This window comes from Onychostruthus taczanowskii, unplaced genomic scaffold (genome assembly GCF_017590055.1).
Source record: "Onychostruthus taczanowskii isolate IOZ18803 unplaced genomic scaffold, ASM1759005v1 scaffold127, whole genome shotgun sequence".
In the NCBI taxonomy this organism is placed as follows: Eukaryota; Metazoa; Chordata; class Aves; order Passeriformes; family Passeridae; genus Onychostruthus; species Onychostruthus taczanowskii.
In genome coordinates, this window is record NW_024498429.1 from 408,320 (window position 1) to 428,080 (window position 19,761).

Consider the following 19,761-nt stretch of genomic DNA (forward strand, 5'->3'; position numbering starts at 1 on the left):
AGCAAATATGCTCTTCCTACCCCTTGTAAACAGAAGTTACTGGTAACTGAGTCACGTACCCCCTCACATCCCTGGAGTTAGTTTTTTTCATCTGTGGCAAAGATTTTAGTCCAACTGAATTTTGCCAGGCTCACTAAGGTTATTAGCAGTATTATTAGTCTTAATAATACAACAGTAATAATACTTATTGGGATCACCATAAACCTGAAAACACCTAAGTACCTCACAAATATTAATTAAAAAAACTCCACAGGAGATCTGAGAAACCAGCAGAAATTGCCAGCTTTGCTTCAGAGCTGCAGAGCTGAAAACAGCCACCAGCAAGCAGAAGTGGCAGTTTGCTTGATGAATTTCAATTAATGGCTGTTCCCTTGGTGTCACAAAAGGCCAGGTGCACAGTGCCTCTGGCAACACTGCCAGGTTAAAAGCAGCACCCACAGCACAAATCTGGAGCAGTAGAAGTCAGTAATTGGTTTGGGAACTGGAATCAAAAGGACAGGTTCTTTCACTGAGAGCTGGGGTTTCAGCAGTTGCCATACTTGCAGTGGGACTGCTGGACATGCCCCAGGTATCTTGTGCCTTAGGATCCATGGTAAAAGCTCCTTTGGAATGTCCCATTCTGCAGATCTTCAGTGAAGCTAAAGATCAAGAACATGCCTACAAATCTGCAAATGTCCCAACAACCTATGGCTATCCACTCCTTTGGCAGCTTTTATGGTAAACTTTTTGAATGAAGGAGGCAAACTCTGACAACCACAAGGAACTCCTCTGCAAAACTGATGACTACTTTTCCTACCTAATTATTTCCCTGACTTGTCTCTACTGGTATGAAACCTCCAGCGGTGGCCGAAACATGATAATAGCACCAAGAAGTTTGTAGAATTCATCTTGATTTAAGTTAATTTATTCTGCAGATATCACCCAAATCCATTTTGTAAAATAAAACATCAGGTACTTGATTAACAACGTGAAAGGTTCATCTAGATTCTTAACTGGTGATGTCTAACAGATTTTGCAGCATGGGGTAATTACTTGTACTAATTGCAGACTCCTCTAAGGTACATTATGCCACAGCATTTGGATGATTGGATGTACAATTTGGAGGAGTGACTTTTTTGTTTTGTTGATTTGTTAAAAAAACTTACCATTTGTAGGCATAGGAAGAACACAGACAAAGTCAGTCTGGACACAAAGTCAATCTTTGCTTGCAGTCAGAAGGACAAAGTCCTAAGAACAGCAGCCTCACAAGTGAGAGATCCAGGTGCAGTTTCTCACTCTGACAGACTGCTCATGTGATCTTGAGCAGGTCACATAAGTTGTCTGTCTCCAGTCGTAAAATTAGGATAATAGTAGTTACTTCACGTCAAAACAGTACAAAAAAGAAAGTTTGCCTACAGTGAGTCTTCACCCATCAGTGTCTTCTAAGACAAAAAGCATTGTGACCAGACTGATTCAATTTTCTTGTCTGTGATACAATCACTCATCTTTGACAGGTGAGCAATTTTTTACTCTGTGATTGTGCTCACTCCCTATGCTCCACATCCTGTGAAAATATTCTCTGAGCACCACTTCTCTGGAAAGGTGGCTGCTCTGGTCCTATGGCTGAAATTCTGTGAGGTCTTGCTTTTGCAGGTATGGCAGAGTTAATTTTCCTCCACATCCCTGCCTCAGCAGTTCCTCTGCACAAACACACTGGTGCCACAGAAGGTTTGCCATGTGCTGGCCTTCACTGCTGGCCCTATTTCCCTCCCACAGCAGGGAAGGACAGACAATCCTACAAGCAGACAACAGGACCATAATGTGGGACTACAGTAAGGAAATGCATTGCTGAGGTCCCAGACTCATGGACACAAGTCCAATGCAGGCATCAAAGAGAAGGATCATGTTGGCACAGCTTTCTTCATCATTCTTCCTCACTTCCATGAATCCATCAGCCGCCAAGACCAGCTGCCTAGTGGGGCAGGCGTGCTCCACACCACCCAAATATCCAGGAGTTGTTCTGCACCTGCAGAAGAGCAATGGTGCAACACATCATCCCTTCCCTTCCCTTCCCTTCCCTTCCCTTCCCTTATCAAACACTGGGTTTGTTGGTAGCTGTGTCCTTCACTGAGGAGCACACCTGGCAGTGATGTCAGGTGAACAGGGAACAGTGTCTCACCATCACCCTGTTCCTTGGCTCTCACACAGTTGCAGCAGAGGGTGTGGGATGACATCCCTAGGCCTAGCTCTGTGCCCAGAACTTTAGCCCTCTCCTTCTCTGTGGAGGTCCCCCTCAGCAGTAAAAAACAAACAGAAATGATCTGGAAAGCTCTGTGACCCAGTGCTGTTTTTTCATCTCTTTACACACATTACTCTCTGAATGAGTAGAGATCTGTAAAATTGCTGATTCATTAACATCTTTGCCATCTTGGCTGCTTCAAATGAGAGTTCACTCTGACCCAAGAATGATTTACTTCTCTTGGTTGTTCATCACAAACTGATACTGTCTCCAGTCCCTCAAACTTTGAGGGATTTGTGTAAAAATAAATTTTATTAAAATACTTGTGAAGTGGTTACTTTTGAGCCGTGAAACACTCAAGTCTCTGACAGAGAAGGGAATGATATCTAGAGTTAGTGTTGGGAGAAGACTACTCAGGCTACTCACCATCTTCATACCCAGCCAGCTTCCTCAAACATATCAGTATCAGCATATTTGCCAAGTCACAGCTTGGAGACCATGGAAGAATGGATGAGAACTTCTGACACTCAAGGGCCCTGAACTGGGTCTGTGCATGGACTGAAAATAGGTTTCCAAGCTGCCAAATACTGCACCTGTCCATCCCATACAGGCTACAGCCACCTTCTGTCACATCACCAGAAAAGCTTCATTTCCTCCTCCTTCTCACCTCAGCTGTCATCAGCAGCTGTTTTTTACAGATTATTTCAGCTTTAGTCCTATTGCCTTTGCCTCCTTTCTTTTCTCATTGTGTTCTAAGAACCGGTTACTGCCCATCTACTTTCCCATGAACGATCACAGCCTCACTGAGCAGGGCAGAGCTGTGGTCAGTAAGATTTCCTGCCAGGGCATGTTATATGACACTGTTGTGGCCAAGAAACTGCCCCCTTCCTCCCCCCTAGCTACATCTTCCTCCTTGTGAAACCATCCCCTATGAACCAGAAGAACTCACTCCAGGGTAAGATGCTTGAATAGGGTTAGCAGGATTTGGCCCTGAAACTTTGTTATTAGAGCTGACACCAGAATCCAAAGAGGTGCTGCTCAGCTGCACCTCCCATTAAGCTCACCAGCATGGAAGGTGGTTTGCATACCTCAATATTAGCCCCAGTATTATCACAGGACAAATCAAAACCATCACAATCAAATTTTGCAACAACCTCAGTTTAATTAATAGTAAGAAGACAAAAAGTCTTGCCAGGCCAGATGGCAAACTCTTGGTTTCTCACATGATGACGGTCAAATTACCATCTCCACAAAGAACATCACAGAATATATTTAATAAGCCTTGGAAATGTTTATCAAAGTGGCAGTGAAGTCCTTGACTGATCCGCCTGGATCTGTCCACATGAAACAGCCAAATGTAGGCTAGGTTTAAGGAGTTACCACCAATAGACTCAAGTGCATTAAGCTAGACTTAACAGTACTCAGGCATTGAAGTCCAGAGTCACAGAGGTCTTACTGTCATGTGCCTGTACTCTGTGGTCCCTCCTTGGCTCACATTCAAGTTTTATGCTTCCACACCTGCTTCCACAGCAGCATTCCGAGGAGATGCACCTTACACTATCCTCCACGGGCATCCAGAGATGAGGTGCCCTCTTCTCTGAATGCCCTGAGGGATGGGGTCTTGTAAACCAGCTCCAAGAACACCAAATGCAGCCTGAGGCTCCTCAAACCACAGAGTTCTAATCCCTTCACTCTCAAACAGAAGCTGCCCACCAACAGTGGGACAAGGAGAGCAACCATCCATCAGTGGAGGGCATGGTTTCACTCTGAAGGCCTTCACTCAGAATAGCTGATCAGCTGGCAGTTGGACAGTCTCATGGGAAGTGAGACAAACACTCTCAGATTGAGGAAGGCATTGAACTCAGGTCTTGCACTTCCTCAGCGAATGCTCTAAAACAAAAGACAGTGACTTAGACAACAACCACAAGGAAGGAACACTCTTATCTCCAAGAGCACTGTCCTCGGGGACATGCATGCCATCAGAGTGTTTACAGGACTCACACACTAAGTCCTGAGGGAGGTTTCTGTGCTCTGATGGAATGGCAGGGATGGGAGAGTAGAATTCAGATACACTGTATTTTCAGTCTGCCCTCAGACACCAAACAAGGTGTCTGTTTGGGAGTGAGATGTCTCAAATGTCTAGGTTAGGTCTGAAAGTAGCCCTTATTGAACAGGGACAACGAGAGGGAGAAAGTGCTATGTCACTGCATAGCACTGCAGCTCCATTTCTTGGCAGCATACACTCATCTGGACCACCATCCCTTCAGCCCATCCCAGCAGCCTGGCCTGCTGTCTCCTCCCTGGCCATGGGCTAGGAAGCTTTGGCACAACGGTGCTGCTTTTGGCACCAGGGTCTGGCTCTTGAGACTAGGGACAGTGGCACCTCCTCTTTGGACACTGAGCCTTCCACACCCTGACTTGCAGTGAGTCAGCACCACTGTTACAGCTCGGGGGACTGGGGTGCCTGGCTGGCACTATTAGCACCAGGGGCTTGTCTTTCATCCTTGCTCTTTGGATGAAAGGATGTGGTTCACTGAAGCTTTATAGGTTTTTGGCTAGTGAATGGATATGTTCTTGGGAATTTGTTTTGGTTCTTCTATATTTTTGTCTTTTGGTGGGACAGTACACTCCCAAAATTTCTTTCCCTCCCCTTTACAGAATATAGGAGAAAAAATGACTTGACTTTCATACTTCAGCAGAACAACCTTTACATTGTACTAACTTCTGCCTCATCTGTGCACAGTGTACTTTCATGGCCTTATCTGTTATCTTGCAATAATAATACAACAACAATAAGAAAACAAATTTTCCATATAAAACAAAGCAATAAAAGTGCATCAGCTGCAAGTGCTGGTTGTTAATCCCATGAAAAAAGGCAATACAACACAATTTTTGCAAGCTGTTTCCCTTGACAGATGTTATTTCCATTTCCAGTGTAAAGGTTGAAGTGACTTACACCACTCTTAACTTTAGTTAAACCCTGCTATAGCTGCTGAAGCCACTGCAGAGTTCTGCTTTCATGTTGCTGCTAGCACAGGGAGTTTCAGAATAATTTTGGATTGGCTTGGATACAAGTCTAGCAGGGCGCTACAAATAGAAATAGCAGAAGAAGGTAGTAGAGTAAAAATATGCAGTGTTAGATCACGGGTGGAGAAGTAGCACAGACAGGAAGCCAATGAAAGCGACAGGCATGCTGCTGCTCCCTGCCACTTGCTAGATTTTGAATGCACTCTATTTCCAAATTTCTGAAGAAACTGCCACTTGCATTAACCTTGCCCCCTGCCTACATATCAGCATTGGTAGTCATTCTGGATAAAAAAGCAGCCGTGACAGGAAGGGGAACATCTGCTTTAAAAGCTGCCCTTTGAAAGCCACCCTGAGCATTGCATCACAGCTCACACAGTCACCATGCTACGAAGTTTCACCTCACAAACAGGTACACTGGGGCACAACCCTGCATTTGAACCTCTCTGACCTTTGGGGATAGCTGTTGGCAGTCTGGGCTCAAGCCATTGCTATGATGGCCCACATCTGACAGGCTGCATGCCTGCAGCCAGAACTGGTTGATGCACCTAATGGCCTGGCTTGCTGTCCAAGACCACGGCCAATTCCCACTGTCTCATGTGGGATTTGTCAGTCACATTAAGGAAATCCACATCTGGATTTAGGAACCTGACTTACGGCACTTGGAGTGGAAAACTTTAGCCAGTAAGACTGCACAATCCTATTACCATGACAGCTCAGGAATGTCAGAACTCAGCAATCTGCAATAAGGTGCCACTTTAAATGTAGATTAAACTGAAAACAGCCCTTGTGGCCTAGAGCGCCTGGGACAAGTGTCTGCCAGCTGAAATGCCTTGAAGTAACTATTGCCAGTGAATCAAGTGCTGGCTTAAGGTGCCTACAGTTGCCTCAAGACACAGACAGATTTTTTTTTTTTCCAGAGACACTGTTTTGTTTTTTTTTTTAGTACCATATGAAACTTGGCAGCTCCAACCCTATGGAGATCCATGCAAACCTCCTGCTTGCTCTGGTTCCCATGGCACATCCACTGAGCTTCACTCATTTCAGCATCACAAATCTCCAAACTCAGCCTAGAGAGATAAACTATGCCAAGCCTGGGCTGTGGAGCAGGACTGTTCCCCTTCCTCTGAACACTTCTGTATGAAACCAAGTTGCCCTCCTGTGACACAGGAAAAATATGATCAGCATCCAGTGCAAGGCGTTGGGAAAATATATTTTCTCGGTGAGTTTTTTCTCTGGCTGGTGTCCTCCTGCTAGCCAGGGACAAAGTCACTTGTCCTTTTGGTTCTCTTAGATCTGTCCAGCAATGATCTCAGAGATTCGTTGACATGCCGGTGGGCACTTCTGACATTGGATGGGGTGCCAGCGGTTCTGCGTTTTCTTTTCCAACAACTCCCAGAGGACAGTGATGCTTTTATGCTTAATATATGCTGTCATTTTGTATTACAGCTTTTCTTTGGAAGTAACTTCATAAAGGACCAAAAGAAAACACAATCCCAAACCCCAAAATCCAAACACCATAGAAAACTGAGGAGTTCTGCAGACATCACACATGAATTACTGCTCCTTCAAGTGACACAGAGCCAAAAGAAGCCATAGCCCTGCCTGCTTTACAACATGATCTGCCACTGACTGGTGGTTACTGGTCACCAGCATGACTTCCCTAGATTTCTGCTCTTTTTCTTCTCCAGTCCCATGATGTGGTGAGGCCCTTGATAGAGGCTTTTGCTGCTGTATCAGCATTTCTGGCATGAAAAAAAAAATTGTGACAATACAGCAAAACTTTGGATTCCACAGCTATGTTGCCTGAAGACATAAATGACCAAGCACAACCCCAGCCTCCAACTGTACTCCTCCTCAGTCTGTCCTCCCAAGCCTGATTCATGCAGCAGTCACAGAGTGACAGCAAGGGTTACAGTCTTGCATCAAGAACTGACAAATTACTTGCTCAGAGCAGACTGGATGGATTTGCATGTAATGGTTCAATGTGCTGGAATAATATTACAAGCACACTCCATCCAATTTCACCTTCAGCTGAGTACAGTAATTCATTCAATATTGCAATACACTTGACAGATTAAGAAACCTTTTTTATTTTATTAGGCTTAATTCCTTTTGTATCATTCTTGTTTTCCCTGCAGGACTGTTTGGGAATGCCATACAGTTACAGAACCAAAAATAGACTAGTATATACCAAGTATGTGAATGACTATACCCCATGATAAAAACAATGCCATAACTTTGGGGTGACTTTTCAGTAATTCTATTTCTGTTGATACAGGTTATCTGAAAACATAATTGACTAGGTTCTAGTGAGTAAAAAAATCCAGATAAATGATAGATGGGAATGTACCTCCTGCACATCCTGGGGTTTTCAAAGGCATGCTTACTCCCTACACTCTACACACAATCTATACATTTTAAGATCCAGAAGGCACCTTTTTTTCACACTTAACTTTATAATTTTACACTAGGCTTCGTAATCCTAAAATACCTCTGTGGCACAGAGCCAAATATACAATACGTGGGTGGAAAAGCTGTTAGCATAGTGGGAAAATATTCTGCTGAAACTCAAAACTTGGAAGAAACAGCTGAGTCACTCTTTCACAGTTAAGGTAGTCTGGGCTTGTTCCTCTCTCCGGTGCCCCTGGATGGTGTCTGGCACACTCCCCCCATGCTCTGACTCCCAGGGACTCCTGGACATGCTAAACAAGAACTGCCTTGGAAATACTGGGCTTTCCTCACACAGGTGAACCCTTGCATCCAGGCACACAGACTGAATGAGCACTGATTCTCCTGGGGACACCTTGGGCACGTGCAGCAATGCAGGTACATCTGCACTGGCTGACTCACAGACATCAGCTCTGCCTTGTATTCAAGGTGATATTCAGCAACATCACCAACTTAGCCATGTGATCACAGTTCTGCAGGCAAACCATGTTTTCCTGCCTGGAAAAAAAAAATAAATTAAAAATCATGAACATAGGCAAAATTTCAAAATCTAGCTCAAGTTCACTAACATAAAGGAATGAGAAAAAGACTTTGAAAAAAAAAATCTCATGTATCATTCTCTTTCTTTTCTCTTTTTCTTTTCTTTTCTTTTCTTTTCTTTTCTTTTCTTTTCTTTTCTTTTCTTTTTCTCCTCTCCTCTCCTCTCCTCTCCTCTCCTCTCCTCTCCTCCTGATTTTACAGTCAGCATTATTACTTTGGCAAAGAAGAGGGAGCTGCCTATGAGCCATTTATTGCTACATAAAATTACTGAAATTACAAAGGTCTATAAGTAATAACTGCCAACAGATTATAGGCTCTACTAATGCAGTCACCCATGAAATTTATAAGGCTTATTTTAGAAAGAGCTCTAGTAAAGCCTATACATTTTGATCCCCAGAAAATAAAACTTGGTTTGAAAAGATTTTGATCTTTTGACCTGCATTTTTATCATAATGCAAGATTTTTCTGAAAACTTGTATTTGTGTGTACAAATTATTAAAGCTCACACAGATGTAAACAACAACTCAATTTGTGTATGTAACAATGTGCCAGGTTTTAGGTCTGTAAGAATAACTGTCATATGAACTGCAACAACAGTTGCAGTTGCAATTATATGCAAGATGCCCATTATGGAATACAGGTATCTTTGATTTTGCTGGGCATTCCTGGTTGGCTTGGAGGAGCTTCCTGGAAGCACATGGAGTTGTGTCTGCCTTTTCTTTTGGGGTATGCTGTTAACAGAGAGAAAGTTTACGTGTTGCTGTGCTGGCTCTTCCCGTGCCAGTGCTGCAGCTGACAATGACAGAAGCTCTGCTGTGCCCTGCCTCTGCTTGTTCTCTCTGCAGCAGGGGCTGTGCTCAGACTGACTGAGGAAACAGGGCTGAGCCAACGAGCACGGACAGAGCTTCCCGTGGGTCTGGCAGTGCTGCCTGCAGGGCTGCTGTACCTGTAAGACAGAGGTGCATGAGGCAGTGCATTTCCCTTCTCCAGCATGGTGCTACAGCACAGCTCATTACAGGCCAGTGACAGGCACCACCAGCCAGCATAAATGCCATTGGAGATAAGGAAGGATGCATTTGGAAGAAAATGTGATACTGAGGGAAGATTGGAAAAGAGAGGAGAAAAAAGGCTGAATTAGGATGTGAGGCTATTTAGAGTTTAACTATGCCAGTGGCAGAATTAGCATTGAGTTTACCTGGACTGGGAGCAAATGTTCAAGGACAAAAATCCAGGAACAGGAGAAAAAGGGCCCCAGAGAGAGAAAATGGCCATCTGCTCTTGGAGGGCCTAGCACTTGAAATGTTATCCAGCCAAAGCCTGGGCATGTTTGAGTGCTTGGTGATGGCAGGCAGGGTGTAGGCATGCTGAGCCTACTTTATTTTTTTAGTTTTCATGCTATATAACATAATCTGTTTATTTTGAAAAGCATATTTTTCCCCAGACAGAGTAATTTCCAGTATTGTGAAACGTGAGAACAACAAGAAAAGTTGTAGAAAATTTTTGAAAACATATGGGAATCCATCCCTCCATTTCTTTCATCAACAAGAGTCCCCCCCATAATTCCAATGTGGTGGTAGAGCACAGTAAGGTTATTCAAGTTTGGAGCATGTTCACATCCTGAGCATTGCTTTATGGTGTACAATATGGACTATATCTTACCAGCAGAGGAGGAAACACATGGGTGTTTTTTTCCTCCACACATTAAACATATCAGACTGACTAGAAGCTATCCCATTAGCACATAACTCAAAACTGGGAAACAGGCTTTTATGGAAGATTCATCAGTTAAAGTGGGCTTGTTGTTAAAATGTAAAAGTTTACCTGTGATATTGCCATTTTGGCAAACAAGCCACTGTGGATCCCAACAATAGCATTTGCATGGCTTTGTGTGTATGGTGCAGCTAATTAGCATATATAGTAAGTAAGCCTCTAAAAATCATTGCTCAGTTATGGGCACAGAATACAAATACCAAAATACATAGTGTCCAGCTGAGCCCCAAAATGTTTTCATTACTTAAAATCTTCTATTGGCTACTGAAAGGGAAAGAGCAAATTTCACTCTACTAAATGAATACATGAAAACTCTCTCAGCTGGCTGCTGATGAGCTCTTGCAGGGATAATTCAGGTCACTGAGGAATACATCCAGCTACTGAACAAAAGTCATGATGAACATCAGTCATATCAAGAAATATCTGCCACTGTTTAAAATTCTAAGGAAATCACCCATAGACAAATTAACTAAAAAAAGTTAGTTATATTACTGATAGCTAAAAAATCAGATTTCCTAGAGCACTCAGTAAGCCCATTACATAATATATTACATGAGATAAATTAAAAACATGAATGACATTCTTCACATATATATAATGACCTATATATTGCTATGGGTCTTGTGAAATATCCACTTGGAATTTGCCTTTGCAAAGGCTGCCTTTAGACTGTTTTTATCAACTCAGAATTCTTGATGTGATATCTGTAAATGTTATTACTCACAATGCAAACAGAAAGCAGTATACCTGTAGCTTTATTTATTTACATAGCTTACATGTTCACTTAAAATCAGAACTTGATGTTGTCCTGTGGAAATCACAGATTGACTTTTTAAAATAAATGTTGCCAATAGAGTTGTTATATACATTCCTCACTTAGCAAACCAAATACACATTGTTACTCTTAAAACTGCAGTCTAGGGAACCAAATCCCAGTTTTATCCCGGTCAACAGGACCTCCTGTCACCTTCAGAAACAATTTGAATAAGTAAATTCTGTGATAAATAATAAGCTTTTCCAAGAAATTTTTGGTATGAAAGCTCTGGCAATCCCATTCCTTTGATATTTAACATGAGTTCCAGTAAACACAGGAGGGTTGCTGACTGGAATGAAGCAACCAGCAGTGGCACATAGCCTTTCAAATTTTGTATTAGATTATGAGAAGTCTAAATGCTAATTTGCACAATTATGAATCAACAACATTCATTTCAGCCTGACTCTGTCATCAGCATTTTATCTGAACTGACATACCAATAAAAATGTGAGCATAACTTTTAAAAAGTTAGGGAAAATACATTCCTAGTCCATCAAATTGAACATGTTTCCACCACAGCAAATTAAACCCTAATGTTTAAACAACAATATAAGAAAGGAAAATTTATATGACAGAAATGATTACAAGCTTCTATATAAGAGCTAGACTATGTGACACTTAGTGACCACAGCAGATCTGGCATTCAGCCCTGATCTCAGAGCTTCTGGTTTGTGTGCACCTACTGTTATTCAGAGTCTCCCCTCCCGGAGGGACTTGAATACAAATCACATGGTGGATCCAATATGTAACAGCAGCTCAAGATTCATTTGGTTCTTGAGGCAAGTCTACAGCCAGATACATTAGGAGGTGCAGAGAGAATGCCCAGAGCGAGAAAACTGAGACACAGAATTTCTACAGTATTCAAGAAAGTTCTGAAACATTTTGAGGCACGTATTCAGCCAAGATTTTCCCTGACTTCAAAATGATTTTGCTAGAGGAAGTGGTTTGAATGTGTAAAGTGGGGTTAATTCCTAAATGGTGTTCTTTATTTTTAATGTAAACAAATAAAAATCACAAAACCCCTCTCAGAAAAGGTTCTGTGCTAATTCCTCTCTACTTGTCAGTGAAGCTGCACTCAGAAAAGCATTCATTGCTGCCTTCTACTGAGCATTCTCACATTTTGTAGAAGTCAAGTCATCAAACTAATAAAGAGTCATGCCTTAAACAAGGGGAGGTCTTGAATCTGTTGACTAAGAACTGTTGTTAAAATGCAAGTTGCCCTGCCACACATAAAATACAGTCAGGGCAGGTAACCAGAGCCAGCTTCTACCACATGGGCCCAATCCTGTTCCTGCTGGAGCCAATGGCAGAACTCCAACCCGTCTAATGGGAACGGCAACAAGCCTCTATCTACTTAATATAAATGAAGATACTCATCTCCTCTTTGACACATTTTGGGCTCAAAGCCATTGGCTGACACTTGTTTGGTTCTCTGCATGTATGTGACTCATGGGATAATATAATGCCTAACTTCCATTCTGCCAGACCTGTCTTTCTCTGTGGTTGACTATTAATTTCAGAGGCAAGATGCAATACTGCAGTAAAATAGGATGGTGTTAAACTAAGAAAATTGCACTTACTGAGAGTAAATGAATCAGATTCCCTTTGTGAGGATTCCCTTCCAGTTAAAGAGGTGTACCCATTTAGTCCTGAAGGCACCAGCCCCTTCCTCCTGACTAGAGAGGGAGTTTGTGGAAGTCTCTAGCAAAGAACCTGGCAGTAAAGGTAAACATTGTGCCTTCACCCCACCAGGGGTAACCTGAGCAGCAACCTAATAATGGAAAGGACATTTAAAAAAATCTGTATTCCAAACAGCTGATTTTTATTTCAGGCTACATACAGACAGGGTTAATCAGGATATACTCATGTCAAATCAGCTAAGCATATGCTGATTGTCCACCAAAGGTGTAAACTCTTTGAGATATGGGCTGATTTATTCTCTTTGGATCCATAGACTAAGCAGTAGTACCATAAAATAATAATAATAGAATAGGAACTGGAAGGAATATCTGAACAGACTTCATGGTTCTTCTGAAGTTTCTTGTGATATGCGTATTATTACTAAGTCTTGGCTTTAAAATGCAGTATGCATTTTATGTATGATACAGCAAACCACACTGTCACACTGATATTTGTGTAGTGTTTGTATGCAATTTCATGTGTATAAACATGGATTTCATTACAGGGGAAGAAAGACACACCCAAAACCAGAGTTATCAATGTATAAAACGTAATTTTTTACTTCATTATACCAAGAGAGGGCAGTGGGCCTATTTCTCCACCCTTTACTCAGACATTTGTCATTCTTTTCACCACTGAATTGATTCAAAGCCAATTCAATCAACAAATCCAAATCAATAAGCACAAAACACCTGCTTTCTCTTACCAGCAAAGCATCTCTCACTGCCCCACTTCTGTGCAGAATTTGTTCCTCTCCTCCAAACTCCTGAAGCAGGTAGATGAGGAAAGCTCCTCAGGGGCAATTCTCTTGTCACAGCAATAAAAGGACTGAGAAATCATGACATTCCTCCACCACCCCCAACCTGCTACAGGACTTTGCCATGGTCGTGAGCAATCTCTCAACTCTGTACACAGTGCTAGCAGACAACTACTCCCTTCATCCTCAACATGTGATTACTTGCTCAGCCTCCCAGTCAGTGCCCAACCTCCGCCTCACCCCCTCCATGTCCCCAACCCCATGTCTGGGACTGGCGAGGGGCAGGGGTGGAGAAGGAAGAACTGCACATCCCCACTAGTGTGGCAGGATGGGCAGAGGCTTGGCAGCATTGCAGCAGTGCTATGTATAAAAGGAACCAGCTCAGTGGGAAAACCAAAAAACCACCCAGCAGTCATGAAGACAAATGTTGCTGAGGACATACACCCACAGCACCCTCCCAGAGCTGGAGACGATCAAGCCTTTGCCCATGCCAGGCTAGTCTCAATTCAGGGTGCCTGAGTGCAGGGGATGCGTGCAAGTGCCACACGTGAGAACATGTGAGTGGCAGTGCCACATGTAGAACAGTCCCTGCCCACGGCCCTGTCACACTTACCTGTGTGTCACAGCACAGCAGGGCAGCGCAGCTGTGCCTGCCGTCCCCTGCAGCAGCACAACCTGGCAGCTGTGCTCACAGCAGTGCGCTGCTCCAGACAATCCCCAGAGGTCTCTTCCAGCTCCAACTGTCCTGTGATATGTAGAGTGGACAGTGCATAAAATCCTGCCCACCATCCAGCTTGTGTAGCACATGGTTAAATACTGCTGAAACAGGCAATGCATTGGTCACGTGTGAGACTGGAGCACTGCAGGACTGCAGGCTTTGACCCTGGTGCTAAGGCACATGCTCCTGGACATGTTGCTCTCAGAAATTTGTCATTTGGGCAATGACTTAGGGACTTTTTGAAGGCTCAGCTGTGTGCCAGGGTAAGGGTTTGGTTTGAAAGGAAGAGAAAATGCAGATCTGCAGCTGGGAAGGGCTGGGAGGGGGCTGCCAAAGCAAAAGGCAGTCCGCAAAGAGCACATAGAGACTGCAAAAAGCTCCATGCTGTGAGAACTGTTCTGTCTAAGCCATGACTGAGGGCCTTGTCGAGGGCTCAGCCTACAGTTAGGGTTAGGATTAGAGAACGCTGCTCGCTTTGGCACTGTGTTTAAGGCAAGTGTCTCTAAACACTTTTATGCTATCAATAATTTACCCTTCGTACTATTCCAGGGTATCCTGTGTTTATATAACTATTGAAACACCTATGTGGTACACAGGTGATCTTACTTTTGAATCACAGAATGGCTGATTCTTGTGCCACTGAAGAGTAGTTTAATCTACAGTTCATTTAAATTAATGGAAAAATCTGCTTTGTGAGGCCATAAATGATTTGCTGAAACCACACACACACACACGGTGAGTCACAGTTCAGAACAAAACTCAAACAACCAGGACTGTATTCCCATGCTCTAACCACTAGATTAGAGTCCCTCCCACATATACCCTGCAATAATCTTTGCTCAAATGATAACAGCATTTCCCCACTTTACACGTTGGACAGCATTACTCAGTTAGGCACATCCTACCCGACGGGTGTATAGCTCTGCAAGGTTGGAGAAGGAAGGAAGCACAAGTAAAAGTCATTATTTTTGCCTAACACCACTAGAACTTAACTCTCTCCTTGGAAAATTACTAGCGCTGGACCCCACAACTTACATTTAACTGAAAAGTGAAATCCTTGATCTCGATTCGCATTCGTCTTTCACCACCGCAAGCAGCGAGTGCTTGCAGAGTCACCATCACACTGGATGTCGGAAGGGCAGCCTTGCCTTCCCTCCCGCTCACGGCCCAGCATGAACCCCTGCACGGCACCGGCTGAGGCGCTTCGGGAGCCGATCCCCCCCATACCTCCCGCATCCCGGGTCACACATTTGTAGATCCAATTCTCTCCCTCTGGGGTGTTTAATTTCTGCTGTGATGCGGCGCGCTGCACATGCACAGCATGAGGGCAATGGGCACATCATGGAGCAGGGTGCTGTGGGGGGCAGTGAGCTGTGGGGAACAGGGAGCCGTGGGGAGCAGTCAGCTGTGGGGAGCGCGGCTCCCCCGGGTGGGTTCCCCTGCACGGGGAAGGTCCACACAAGCGCTGCCGAAGGGCCGGGGTCTGGGGCCGCTTCCCTCATACGCCTGAGGCGCAGTCCCAGCCCAGCTGCGGGCCGCCCGCCCGGGCACCAAGTCCCGGCGGAAAGCAGAGTGAGCGACGCCCCCAGAGAGACCCCCTGCCCCCTCACTGGGCGCCGGGGCACTGAGCCACACGCCGGGAGCTCTTTCACCTCACGGCCGGCCGCCCCCACGGCGGAGCTCCGGGACGGGACGGCCGAGGCGGAGCCACCTCGCCCCTCACGGCTGCCCCTTCCCGCCCCCGTCGCCGCCCGGTCTCGCGCCACCTCCCCGCCATGGCCCGCGGCCGGACCCCGCCTGCCCCGTGCCCTGCCCCGCGTCCCGCCGGCACCGAGGGGCCCGGGCGGTGCCTCCAGGCCCGACCCCGCGAGAGCGAAGCGCGCCGGGGGACGGGAGGGCTGCGCTCGGCCGGGAAGGGACGGGCAGCGGCAATGCTGCCGGGCGAGCGGGGCCCGGCCCTGCCCGCCCCTCTTTCCGCCGGGCCCCGCCGCGGCCCGGCTTTGCCCCCCGCGCCCCGCTGAGACCCGCGGCGTCCCGGGCGGAGCGCGGGCTGCCCGGCCGGCCGGGCCCGGGGGAGCGTGCGGGCTGCGGGTCCTCGGCACCCGGCGCCTCCCCCGTCCCTGCGGGCCGCCCGTCCCCGCAGCCCGCCCGCAGGCCCCCGGCCCGGCCGCCGCGGGGTGAAGGGTGAAGCGAGGCGTGACTCACGGGCTCACATCTGCCACCGCAAGCGTTTAGGAAATTGCCGTTCTCTTAAAGGCAACCGTGTATTTATTTCTCTGGGGTGAAAACCAAGGAGTTGCACTCCATTAACGCGTTTCAGTCACCAGCCCTGGCAGGGGATGCAGAAGTCGGTGGAGAGCTGGTTGCTGGTCTGGAGGAAGAGGAGACCTTTGGAACTCCTGCTACAGGAAGAGGACTGGAAACAAGCAGAGAGGCGGACGGTTATGGTAGAATATATGCTTTTTATTTATGAAGGTAACCACGACTTCTGACAAATTTTATATGCAGTTCCCTCCCTCCCCAAATTAAAAAAAAAAGCCCACCAATGTGTGTGCATATACATACACGTATACATACCATACACACGCTGCACACACATACACACGCTGCCAGCACTGTGCTCTCACTATCATGCTTTCAAACAGCTCCATCCACCTTGTTCTCCTCTCTTGTCAAGACTTACTTCAGTTGGACAAATTGTTATGCAGCTACAACACAAGGAACAAATGTTCTGCATGGCTACCAGAATGCCCAGGGGGCCTGTTTGTTTATTTTTCTCTCACTCTGGGAGAAGCTCCAGAGTCCAAAGGTGCAACAGCACCAGGGACAAGCCTCCTTGCCCCACCACAGGCATCGTGCAGCCCCACAACCCATGCCCTGTTCCAGGCACTCCTGCCTTGGGGTCGGGAGGCAGCAACCAGTACAGGACAATGTTAAGGCAACACACACTCACACTCACCCACCCATACAAATAATAAAATAACGTTGCAGCACAAGGGCATAGTCTCTGTCACCAGATAAGAAAGTTGTGTGATGGCAAAGATCTAAGTAAGGCAATAAAGTATAGCTAGTGTACATGGAACGGCTTTCACATTACATGAGGCACAGTTTGGGTGGACAGAGACTTGGAGAAGAGCAAAATGTCCTGGAATAAAGCAAAATACACTGAAAGTTCATAGTAAATACCCGCATCAATAGGTATTTATTCATTTGTGCTTCGCCACGTCGTGACATACAGTACAAGACACTGCTGCTCTTTCTTTCGATGGAGAGAGCTCACCATACTCTTGCAAGCTGCTGCTCCATCAGTCCCAGGCTGTCCATCGGTCCTGCAGCGGTTCTGGCCCCTTGTCCCCCTCCCAGCCAAGGCAGGGGACAGGGCTCGGCGGAGGCAGCCCAGCCAGGCTGCGACAGTCCTGGCAGCAGTCTGGTGGCTGCCCCACACCTCAGTGCTCCTAACGGTGTCCAGTGCTGCACATCTCTCAGCCTCAAATCCTCTTCTCATCGCTGACTTCCCCAAAGCTGCTCCTGCCTGCTGCACTGCAGGCCAGCTGGAAGGGATCCGGCAGGACTCCCTAGACACCGCAGCCCTCCAGCCTGCATGTCCCTCATTCCTTCTCCTCGCACCCTGCAAGGCTGGAGGGCATAGTAAGCCCCAGAGCTCCTGCAGCCAGCTTTTAAGGCACATCTGGGTTGCTATGCGTGCTTTATTACTGTTTTTGTTGTTGTTATTATTATTATTACTGTTATTTACCCTGTGTAGACACGTGGTCTTTTAATTCTTTCCTCCCCTTGCCTTTCTCCTTAGAAAACCTACCACGTTTTCAGCTTAGTCGTGTGTCATCTCTAAGGCACAAACCTTTTAATACTAGAGCTGCCTGGCTTCTTGTATAGGTCGTGAATTGATAAAAAACAAACGAAACGAAACAAAACAACAAAACCAAAACAACCCCCCGTTCCCCTCCCGCCGGCACACCGCGCTTGCCGCACGCCGGTAGATATAGTATCTGTGCGGGCAGGGCAGCCCGGCCGGTCCCGGCGCGGCGCTAGGCGCAGCTGCCCATGGCCTTCACCAGCGAGCTCTCCGGCAGCTGCCTGAAGATGCCCCGCAGAGTCTCCAGCTCCCGGGTGAGCTGCTCCACCCGCTTGCGCAGCCGCTCGTTGTCGGTGGTGAGCTCCAGCACCTTCTGCTGCGTCTCCACGTTGCGCTGCTTGGCCTTGTCCCGGCTCTTGCGCACCGCGATGTTGTTACGCTCCCGGCGCACCCGGTACTCGTTACTGTTCTTGTCCACTGTCTTTTTCGATTTGCTCCGGTGGTCCGAGGGCATCATCTTGAGGGTGCCCGCGGCGGACAGGCCGCCGGGAGGGTGCGGGTGGTGCGGATGGTGCGGGCTGGGCACGGGCGTGGGGGGCGGCGTGGGCTGCCCGGGCTGGAGGTGCATGGTGGTCTGGGCGCAGTGGGCGATCTGGTACTGGAGGTGGGACGGGTGCTGCTGCGGGGCGTGATGGGGATAGAGGGCCGACAGGGCGGCCGACTTCACCTCCTCCTCCTCGCGGGGCTCCTGCTTGATCACCAGCGGCCGCAAGCCCGGCGCGGCGATGCGCTCGTAGAGGGGGTCGAGCTTGCCGTCCATGTAGCCGGGCACGCAGCCGAACAGCGGCTGCTGGTGGTGCTGCGGCTGGTGCCCCGGCGCCGAGGCGGCGGCGCCGGCCCCATGCATCGTGTGGAAGTCGAAATCCCCGGCCAGGATGGCCTTGGCTTTCTCCTGCTGCTTGCTGTGCTGGAATAGGTCGGCCAGGAACTCGTCGTTGAAGGCGGCGGGGTCGATGTAGGCGCTGATGTCGATGGAGTTCTCGTTCTCGCAGATGTCGCCGAGCTCCGCGCCGCCCGCAGCAGGTGCCGCCGCCGAGGGAGCCTCTCTGTAGCTGTAGGTGCTGCCGGGCAGGGGAGTCTGGAGCTGGTGGTGCTGGCCGCTGCTCATCGGGGGCCGGGAATCGACCTCGTAGAAATTGGCTTGCTCCATGAAGCAACTACAGTCTGCCGGGCATGGTGAAGCGCTCCTGCAATCCAGGTTTCGAACGGGACGACGGCGGCAGCGGCGGCGACTCTAGAGCAATCTCGCGGCACGGTGCTGCACGGCACGGCTCGGTGCTCCCGGAGCCCGTCCCCTGGCCCAGCCCCGCTCCTCTCGCTGCCTGCCCTGTTGCTAGTGGGCTGCCGCGGTGCTGCGTGCCGTATATATACAGCCCGCAGCAGGGCCGGGGATCGCCCTCTAGTGTCCAACCTCCTGCTGGGAACCTTTGACCGCCGCGCAGCCGGCTCCCAGCGCCCCGGCCGGGCACAGCCGACCTCCCGCCCGCCCCCGGGAGCCGCCGCACCGCGGGGAGAGCGCCCCGCACTCCTCGGCCCCCCTTCCGCCCCTCCCGCCGCCGCCCCGAGCCCGGCGGGCGCTGAGCGATGGATGGCTCCCGCCAAGGAAGCTCCGCGCTGATAAGAGGCCCGGGGGAGCGGCGCGGGGACTTTGCGCCCGCGCTGCCGGGGCCGCTCGGCGGGGCAGAGCGGCCAAACGCGGCCGGTGCATTTCCACCGCCCGCTCCCGCCTCTGCGCCGAGAGCTTCGGCCCAGAGCTCCCCGGCCGCGCTTCGCAGACAGTCTCAAAGTTCACCGTCCGCGCATACTTGCAAATATTTGGCCAGTCGGGAACATTCGCCCCGTCGGGTTTGGGAGCCAAGGCGCTGCCTCACCGGCGGTGGTTACCTGCCGGCAGAGCCGCCGGGCTCGGAGCAGC

At 48.0% G+C, this 19,761-nt stretch overlaps 1 protein-coding gene across 1 annotated transcript; it reads right to left on the reverse strand.

Annotated features, from left to right (window-relative positions):
- Positions 1-16,418: 16,418 nt before the first annotated feature.
- Positions 16,419-19,341, reverse strand: CEBPA (CCAAT enhancer binding protein alpha). Its single transcript, XM_041396268.1, has one exon. It carries the CDS (start codon positions 18,994-18,996, stop codon positions 18,019-18,021), a length of 978 nt encoding a protein of 325 aa, XP_041252202.1. The 5' UTR covers positions 18,997-19,341; the 3' UTR covers positions 16,419-18,018.
- Positions 19,342-19,761: the final 420 nt, after the last annotated feature.

What these genes read in the sequence shown, in the direction of transcription:
- CEBPA (XM_041396268.1), bottom strand. Translation starts at nt 18,996, where the DNA reads ATGGAGCAAGCCAATTTCTACGAGGTCGATTCCCGGCCCCCGATGAGC.